Genomic DNA, 10,290 nt, shown 5'->3' on the forward strand with positions numbered 1-10,290 from the left:
TCCTACCCTCTATTTATAAGCAGTAAAAAAACAAACAAACAAAAAAACAAAACTGGATGCAACTTGCAGGACTTAAATATTTTTGCTATAAAACGGTATTCAAAATAGGATATTGTTGCTATCCATCACACCGGATTAAATCCACCTTAATGTATACCATGTCACAAACTTCTGCCCATTGAAAACACGTACTAATTGAATGGAAAAACCTAAAAAACAACAAGATAATAACAAATAACACCACATATCCCCTACTATCAAAGAATGGCAGCTAGAAAATACAAGGCGCCTTCAATAAGTTTCCAGACTCTAGTTCTCTTTGAAGTAATCTCCTCCGGCTGCAATGCACTATTTGTGCCGTTCCAACAACCTTTGAAAGGCCCCATGGAAGTCCTCTGGTGTGAACGTGCCAATGACCCTTATCACAACCTCTTGCATCTCCTCAGTTGTCTCATAACGATAGCCTTTTTTTTTTTTTTTTACACAGTGGTCACCACTTATCAAGGCCCAGAAGCCACTCAGGGATAAGGGTTATTGCAAGTACATTACGTTAGTATGGAGATTTGATGAAGTGTTTACTTAAGGGGGCGGTTCATCAGGAATTTGTTAACGTTGGGCGTGAACACATCCAAGTTGTAGTCAGGTGGGAAGCAGGCAGACGGAACAGAGTTCCACAGGCGTGCAGTTCTAAGAAAGAAGCTTTGTTCATGGAATCCACGTTTTGATTTCGGCACAGATAAAGAGTGGGGGAAATTTTTCACAGTGGATTCGGCTAGACGGGTGTTTTTCGTGAAAGATTGGCGAGGGGGGACCAGAGATTGGAGTTCAGATGAGCACCTGCCATGGAAATAACGATAAAACAAGGATAGGCTCGTAACGTCTCTTCTGTGGGAGAGAGGTTGAAGGGTAGAGAAAAGGGCATCCCCCACTAAGCCACAAAGTCTATTTTGTACTCTGTCAAGGCAGGATAGGCTGTTTTTAGCAGCTCCTGCCCAGATATGGCAGCAGTATTCCATCCTTGGACGTACTTGGCTTTTATATAGATAGAGAATTGCATCAGTAGTGAGATATCTTCTGGAGCGGTAGAAGGATCGCACCATCTTTCCAGCGACTTTGGCAACAGACTTGATGTACGTGTTCCATTTCAGATCAGGAGTAAAGGTCAAACCCAGAAGCTTGTCAAAACACGGGGCCTCTCCCAGACAGGAGCCATCCATCCCAATTGATGCCAGATGGGGATCAGAGCGTTGATGATGTGATGATGTAAGGATAGGAGTTTGGTTTTGGATGCATTAAAGGTAACCAGCCACGTCTTCCCCCACTGAACCACGCGCTCGAGATTAGAGGAGAGAGAATCAGAGAGAACTTTGTCATTTACAGCTTTTGATGTGTTGCTGTAGATGGTCGTGTCATCAGCATAGATGTCAACGGATGATTTAAGTATGTGTTTAGGGAGGTCATTGATGTAGATCAGGAAGAGAGTTAGGCCCAGGATTGACCCCTGAGGGACTCCAGCATTAATACTGCAGGCCTCCGATTTTTGTCCATCGACCACTACTCTTATGAGCCTATCGGATAGAAATGATTTAATGATTGAGAAAACATTTCCAGTTATACAGTAGCTGGAAATCTTGTGAAGTAGACCCTTATACCATACCTTGTCGAAGGCCTTTGATATGTCAAGAGCAATTGCCCTAGAAAGGAAGCCTTTGTCAAGAGATTCACTAATCCTGTGAGATATAACCGTCAGCACATCTGCGGTAGATCTTGCAGAGCGGAAACCATATTGTGTGTCACTAAGAAGGTTGTTTCTGCTGAGGTGGTTGACTATTTCTCTATTTAGTATGGATTCCAGCAACTTACTCATAACACACAGGAGACTTATTGGTCTGTACTGAGAGGGAGATGACTTATCACCTGAATTCTTAAATACAGGGCAAACTGATGAGGTCTTCCAGGGAGTCGGAAAGCACTTCTCCTTAAGGCAGCGCTTAAATAGTTTCATAAGTATGGGAGCAAGCTCTGGTTGAAGCTTTTTTAACACTATAATTGGGATGCCGTCAGGGCCAGTTGCTTTACTGGAATCTAGGTTCTTGATTAGCTTGGCGACCTCATGTACGGATATTTGGTTTTCCTTGAGTTTAGGGAATAACCAAAAGTTACAGGGAGCAAGGTGTGGACTATGAGGAGGATGAGGAACTGTCTTGATGCCTATCTTAATCAAATAGTCTGTGACAAGAATGGAGCATCCTCAGAACCAACTTTGCACAAATCTTCTGCATCTTCAGTTCCTCGCGAATTATGTGTGTACAGTTCCCACGCTGAAATCAAACTGTGCACGTAATGTATCTATAGACACACGACAGTCCTTATTCATGAAATTCTTTATTTGGCCAATCAACTCTGGTATTCTGACTTCCTTACTTCTCCCACATCTTACGTGTACTCCTTCACAGATTCTCTGCCTTCCTTATGCCACTCAAAAACTATGTTCGATTCATACAAGATGGTCCAAAAGCAGTCTGAAGCATTCCATACGTTTCTGTTGCATGTTTTTCAAGTTTCAAACAGAATTTTATTGCATACGATTCTTCTAACGTGTGCTCACGTCCAGATTGTATTTTTGAAATTCACCAGTTGTGACAATCAGGTTTTAGTAGGATGTATTCCAATTATTGCTGTAGCTGTTCATTTAAATCTGAAATCATAAAATTGGTCAGTCATTTCATAAGATGTATAGCAATAACATACTAAATTTTCAAAAGTCTACAACAATTTTAAATGCCTATACAAACAACTTATTGAAGGCACTTTGTAGAATTATGATTATCTTCTTACATTACGTGGCTTCATGCTTTGCCTGAAGCTACCCATAATTATATATATATGATAAAAAGCCTATATTCCAAATTCCAAGATGTCGTCCATCTTGCCGCTTATTTCTTTCAGCATGTTAAAATGTCCAATTCTTGGTAGTACCTGTTTCGTAGCGCAGAACCATTTATTATACCAATTATTGAATCTTTTCCGCCCTGACTCATCAGAAGAATAGGAACTCATCAACTTTAAAATGAAAATAAATCGGAATAGTAGTTGCAATTGTGTTTTGTGATAATTACGCCATCTTTGATTTTAATCACATATATATATATATATATATATATATATATATATATATATATATATATATATATATATATATACACCCCTCCCCCCGAATCAAGACGGAAAGCAATAAGAAACTACAGTCTTTACTTGTTTTCCCAAGATTACCATGGCTCTACAATTTGGAGAGCCGTGGTCGCCGATGCTGTTAAAACAGCAAGGCCGCTGCATGCATTAAATTTAATCTTTGTTATTTTTTTTCTTAAGATTCAATCAGTAAAACATTACATATGCTCCCCCCACCCCGTTTATCGATTCTAAATGTTTCTAGCAGATCACACAAGATGAAGATGATGTATTTGTTATACAGACACAAGAAAACAAGAAAAATAAATAAATGCATTTTTTTTGGGGGGGGGTGAATGAAGAGTTATTACCTGTTTTGTTTTTCTTTGTACTGCTTTCCTTAGTATTGCTATTTATTTTTCCATTATATTTCGGCCGGTGTTTATCTGGTCTTCTTCAGATCACCCATAAAGATTTCGGTTCATAGCTGAAAAGGACGCCCTCCCCCCCCCATCCACTCGGATACAAAACAGATACTACACTTTGATCCCAGCCAAAAGGTCAGGTTGAAATTATGTATTGTTCATCCATACTGATGTCTTTATGTTTTCAAATATCTGTGTTTTTATTCCTATTTGCTGCCCCCCCTCACCACGAGGACTGGATATGATACAATGTCGATTTCATTTTTATTTATTTATTCTTCATTTATCTCCTTTTCATGAGGTTAGACACAAGGTCAAATGTGGGTTTATGAAATTGTTTCTATGGCACGAACTGGATTCGAACTTGGCAAGTTGAGGGTTTCAGTCCGTGTCGCCTTCCTCTCCCTTAATTTTCATTTATTTATCTTTCAGCATATTCTATTATCTTCAGTAAGGGCCAGTATTTTATTCTGTGTATTTTCAAATATAGATGACCTAATTTCCTTTAAAAGAGCCTTTAAAAATCAATTATTTATCAATAGGCCACTAGTTGCACTCTTAATTGGCTTGTAGTACAGAACGTCATCTGCTCCATGAAGTTGGCTGCAGTATAAAACGTCATGGGTAACCTTGCATTTTTATATTTCCCAGCTTCATCTTTCCCACATACTTAAAAATCCAACGAACGTAGTCGAAAAATAAATAACAATTGTAGTAATGACAATGTCCAACATTAAAACAAAATAATAATTATAACAGCATTGAACTAAAAATATAAAAAAAAATTAAATTAAAAATGAAACGCAGTCTTTTTTTCTTTTTGCCGCGCTCAGCATTTTCTCAAATTGTAAGTTTTCTTTGTCGCCTCATGTTATAACGACCATTGCCATGAGTTCTTGCCAACATTTCCTTTCATAACATTTCCGCCATAGAGGAATCCTTCTACTCAGGTTTGGGATTGTTCGATAACAGAATTGGTTCATTTGTTTCCGGGTCTTTCGTGTCGTATTTCTATAATTACATAAAAAAAAAAAAAATGGAACATTATCAAAATAGATTACGTTTTCAAAAATATTGAAGACTAGAAGACGTACTCAGCGTTACCTGGTATTAAACATAAGGTTAAATTCTCAAAAAAAAAAAAAAAATAATAAAATAAAATAAAAAAAATAATGAAATAAAAAAAAGCAGAAAGAAACTACGAAATGTGCATGCGAGTATTATGCTATTTTCTAAACAGTTCACTTGTAATAAGTAAAAATAAAAAAAACAAAAAAAAACAAAAAAAACAAAAACAATGCTTGAGCTGAGATCGAAACCAAAAACCTAAGGACAATAAGTCGAGTCGATAACCATTAGGCCAGCACGTTTTTGAATCTACTTATTCTTAACATAATGTGAACAATGCGCAGTCGTGAAACGACTGGCAAACAGATAAAAATCCAAGTATTTTTTTAAATTTTGACCTCTTAGCAGCCCTATTTTCAGGATGAAAACCGATTACAACGTTTTTCATGTGCCTGGATACCCTATATATCAAATCTCAAGTATGTAGATCAGAACTTCGTTGAATATATAGGTTGAGAAGTGTCCCCCAACACACACATTCTCGCTTTTATAGATATATAGATTTAGAATATTATGTTTTGAAGTTTATCGCGATCGCAGGATACAGACCTTAACGTGTTGCGAAAGGAAAAGCATGCAACAAATTGACTAATTCCATCCTCTATAATGTTGTTATTACTTTTTTGAATGGATCAGACGTGGTATTTAGTGACTTGTAAAAAAAAAAAAAAAATAAAACTTTGACTTTTATGTGAAAAAAAAGTTATTTATTTCGTTCGATTTCAAGTCGCCGACACATATTTACAACACAACACACTATTTTCTCTTTCTCTTTGTCTTTCCTGCCAGATAGCAATCTATGGTCCCCTGCTTGCCAAAATTTCACAAAAAATATTCGACTAGCTAAAACTACTATATATGATTTCCCCACTCTCTATCTGTACCTAAATGTAAACGCAGATCCCATGAAAGCGCTTCTTTCCCAGAATTACCCACCTTTGGAACACTGTTTCACTGGCATGCTTCCCGCTAAATACAACAACCTTCAAATCCAATGTAAACAAGTTCTTGTTAAATCGTCCTCCTAAATAATCAAATTCCATCCAATTTGCACCATTAGCGATTACTTCACTACCGCCTTACATTCATTAACCCTTATCCCCGAGTGGACTTCGGACCTTGATACGTGCTGCTCCCAAGTAATAAAAAATATACTTATAAAAAGAAAAAGAAGAAAAATACATCCTATTATTCCTTTACTTGGCTATCCCTTCTATGAAGAACTCGAATCCCTGTTTCTGTTTATTTAATCTAGTCTGTGACTTCTATATTTAATTTGTAGAAATTCTAATTATTCTTTTCCTTCGCGCGCACAGAACTTATATCTTTTCTCAGACTTCTATTATTTTTATTTCATGGGCGCTTGGGTAGTTTAGGCACCGCACTAGAATAACAACCTTTGTAAAAAGGAGACATAACCGCTCCATACTTTCACCTAACGATTTAATGATAATAAAAAAAGAAAAAGAAAAGACACTTTTCTAACCGTTACGGACTTTCACCTAACAATTTAATGGAGAAAAGACATTTTCTAACCACTCCATACTTTCACCTAACGATTTAATAATAATAAAAAAAAGAAAAAGAAAAGACACTTTTCTAACTGTTACGGACTTTCACCTAACAATTTAATGGAGAAAAGACACTTTTCTAACTGTTACGGACTTTCACCTAACAGTTGATTGAAAAAGATAAGATATCCCAGAATCTGTTAATTTGGAAGCCTGTCCAAAACATAATTATAAGTCCGATTCTCCGTTCCACCAACCTTTTCTCCTAAGCAACAAGAAAAAAGACAAGAAAAAAGAAGAAGAAAAAGAAGAAAAGAGAGAGAAAGAAATGATGAAGTTTATTGTTGGATAGTTGTGAAGTGTGAAGATATACCAAATATTCTGATACTATTTTTTTTCAATGAAAATATGCGATACTCTGTCCCAATTAAGTAGTTAAAAAGAAGGTAGATAGACTACTTACGTTTTCGTGTTGGACTCCAAAATGCAGTTTTTCTTTGATCTTTTGGGGTAAACACGGACACAAAATGTCAAAAATTGGACAAATCAGTTTCGGATCGACCTGTTTCGGATCTTGGAAACCTAAGAAAAAAATTAAAGGGAAATAAATAGGTACACGCATAAAAGATTCTGCGCATACGACGCCATTCTGGGAACATTTTTTTTTTTACACATTCTTCAAAAGACAAACAATAAAATGTTTATATTTTCATTCTTGGCTTCGTAGATTATCATCTTTCCTCCAGGCCACCGGAAACTAACACATGGATGGAAAGAAACTGACTACCTATGAATGTCATTGCGGTATATATACTTGTGTACATCCGTTCTTCCCTCGTGTATGTTATAGAGCATTATATCATCAGCAAATATACCCATCTCGGACACAATATTATCAGTGAGGTCGCTAACGAATATCAAGAATAATAGTGGTCCAAGGATCGACCTCCGAGGCTCTCTCGCATTAATGTTATGCTGTTTGGATGTACGTCCATCAATGACAACCTGGGTGGTCCTATTGTCTAAGAAAGATCCTACTGATGTTCCTTGCAATCCTGTCTGTTACAAATCGAAGTTATGAGTTTGTGAGAAAATTATCGATTCCGATTACTTTTACATCTCATAATCTGTGCATGTACAGAGTTGTTTATTTGTTTGCTCTTTTTTTTTTTAATGTTCAAATTACCTTAAAAACCCACGTAATAATTTCGTTGTGTTTTTTAGAGGAAGAATATAACAAGGGAGACCTACCTGTGATGAAACTGACAATCAAACCAACGATGATGACAATTAAGACGGCAATTACGTTATACCACAAATAAGAAAGGCTGTATAGACCATCCAAACCCGTCCTGAAATAGAAAAATATAAAATGACAAAGTGGAACGATAAAATTGTCGCCCTAGAAAAGACGACACGATTCCATTTTCGTTTTATGAAAACCGGGTTTCTATTTTTTTTTTTTTTTTTGCAGACCATCTACTAGTTAGCCAGTTGTGTACAAATCCCAAGAGTGATAGGAACCTTCTATCATGTCTGAAAGTAACACAATATTCAGCGAGCGATATCGGAGATGTGTCGCTGTACAAATCATGCTCTCTACAGATTCAAGTGACACAGGATCATTGCCAACACCCTCAAAATGCAAATCCGGATAACAAGGACATGCCAAGAGTAATGAAAACAAAGTTTCTGGTCACGGTTATTGTCTTTGGTGTGGTTTCAAGTGAGGGCCACATCATACCACCTCACATTTTCGAAGTTGGCTTGAAAGTCAACACCAAAGTGTACCTGGATGTTCTGAAGTTTGTGGTGATACCCCAGTGCAATCAGGTGACCGCTGGTAGACTCTGGGTGTGGCTGCAGGACTCGGCGCCAGTTCACTAGTCCAAAGAGACACAGGATTGGCTTCAGAAAGAGTACTACGACTTTGTACCCTTCTCCCACTGGTCATACGTCGAGAACATCACCAAAATAGAAAAATATATAATTAGAATTCCGTTTCTTTTTATTAATTATTCGTATTATTTTTTGTCTTGTTGCTTCCTTCCAATGAATAAGATGAGCATTGATTACTTTCTCATATCAAGTGATATTTTCACAACGTTTCGATCGATTCAACCTCCGACCTTCTTTAGCTGTCTTGTCGAACTCGTAAATCTTTCTGTTGAATTCGTGGATCTGCACAAAATTTCGACCGGAACCCTTTATTTAATCCACGGAGGTAGCATGCTATCGTTCAATCCTCAGTTTAAATAAAAAAATAAAAATAAACCCCATTTCTCTCGTCCACTCTCACTATGAGCTATGTAACGTCACGCCTGTTTCAAACAGGCACAAAAGGGTACAAAATTGCAAATTATTTATAACTTCTATTCAATCACGACTGACGGAACGAGAGCATGCAACTAGCGTGGATTTAAGAAAGGGTTTCATTCGAAATTCCGTGCAGATTCTCGAGTTCGGCAAAAAGATTCCAGAATTCAATAAAATACATCTGAAGAAATTCGGAATTTACATCCACCGAAACGTTGTGCAAATGACACTCAAGATGAGAACAGAAGTCCGAATATTCGAAATAATACGAATAAACTGGAAGAGAAAACTATTTCTATACTTACGGGTAGACGTATTCTTCAGTTTGATTTGCTAGTGAATATTGTCCAAGACTATTCTCGAGGGTCAGATTCCAGTTGCATTGTTCGACACTGATTGGCGACATTGGTGGTTTTATTTTTGATTCGTAATGCGACACAGAAATCCACGTCATTATCGCAATGCTCGACAATGTGCCACTGTATGCGCCCTTTACAGAAAACAAAAACAATATAAAACAGCATTAAATTATGTACGATGTTAAAAACAAATGCTAAAACTCGTCTATGAAATAGTAATATAGCAATAACAAACAATAAAATCATAGCACCTCTTCACTCACTAATTAATTTATACAACACAAAAACAACAATCAACTAAGACGTCTGTTTACTTTTAGAGAAATACTGCCAAAATGTCATGCGGACGTAGTAAGAAGTTCACTCGATTTTTTTTTTAACTTAGCAAACATGACCAAAAGTATGTCATAATGGGAGCTGTTGACGTCGCATTCTTTTCTATTGACGATGAGAGGCGGAATAAAGACATCTACAGCGTAATCACGTTGACACCTCGATTCTCGTTAGATCATGGATATTAAACAACAATGAACCAGGTCCGTACCAAATGGGTGACCATTTAGGAATAATAGGCGCTGTATGTAGGAGGACGTTGACGCCGTTCTGCAAAATCTTAATGACGTTATCTACGCTGGCAAGGATATACATGAAACTGAGAACAGCTTGTGAATTTGATATTCCCAGATTACTTCCTCCTTCGGAGAAAGCCGGTTCACCCCCCTCCCTTGCATGAGTGCAACAGGTTGGTAAAGGACATTCCGAGGCTACGGAATCTGAGCCTTGATTTCTTAGTTTATATTCGGTCCAAAGTTATCTAGAAGTGTAAGCCATGTTTAGTTCAGTTTCCGATGGTTCGTTGTTCTACACAAGTCCTGGGAGGTAACTGGTACGCAGTAGACAGTTCTCAAGTTAGAATTCACAAAGCAACAGATTCTTCCCATGTTGACACGAAGAAGAAAACATATGCGGAATTGCTACAGAAAGGTTTAATATTTATGGAGCAATTCTGGTTTCTGATTGGTTTGTAGTAGGACGTGAATTAATTTGATTCGTTAGTTCTTAGCAGCATCGTTTACAAATGGAATCTCCCGACTGTGCGAGATCATACCCCTTTATAGTAAAAAATACTTTAACACTTTACACGTGCAGTTTGCTTCAAAACTCCGCAGTAACCTCACTTCCCTCGCCCACTCTCGCTTTGAGCTATGTGACGTTGTATCTGTTTCAAACTCATAACAGGTCAGGGTAACATTTGAGTGCATAATGTAACCCACTGATCTTCATTTCCTGTGTACGTGTCGATACGAATTGAAATTAATAGATATGTCCTAGCGAACATGCATTTACTATTTAATAGAAAGTCGCCGAAATACATAACTA

The 10,290-nt window shown here is 37.3% G+C and overlaps 1 protein-coding gene across 1 annotated transcript in view; it reads right to left on the minus strand.

The window, feature by feature from the left end:
- Window positions 1-3,545: 3,545 nt before the first annotated feature.
- Window positions 3,546-10,290, minus strand: part of LOC145252522 (sodium-coupled monocarboxylate transporter 2-like) — an 82,138-nt gene continuing 75,393 nt past the window's right edge. Inside the window, exons 12-15 of the mRNA XM_080112069.1 lie at window positions 8,857-9,041; window positions 7,487-7,587; window positions 6,699-6,817; window positions 3,546-4,607 (exon numbers count right to left, since the gene is read on the minus strand). Coding sequence (XP_079968195.1) covers window positions 4,539-4,607; window positions 6,699-6,817; window positions 7,487-7,587; window positions 8,857-9,041 — 474 coding nt within the window. The 3' untranslated portion in view covers window positions 3,546-4,538. The remainder of the gene's footprint in view (window positions 4,608-6,698; window positions 6,818-7,486; window positions 7,588-8,856; window positions 9,042-10,290) is intronic.

This window comes from Euprymna scolopes, chromosome 29, assembly GCF_053919585.1.
Source record: "Euprymna scolopes isolate OS-2025 chromosome 29, ASM5391958v1, whole genome shotgun sequence".
NCBI lineage: Eukaryota > Metazoa > Mollusca > Cephalopoda > Sepiida > Sepiolidae > Euprymna > Euprymna scolopes.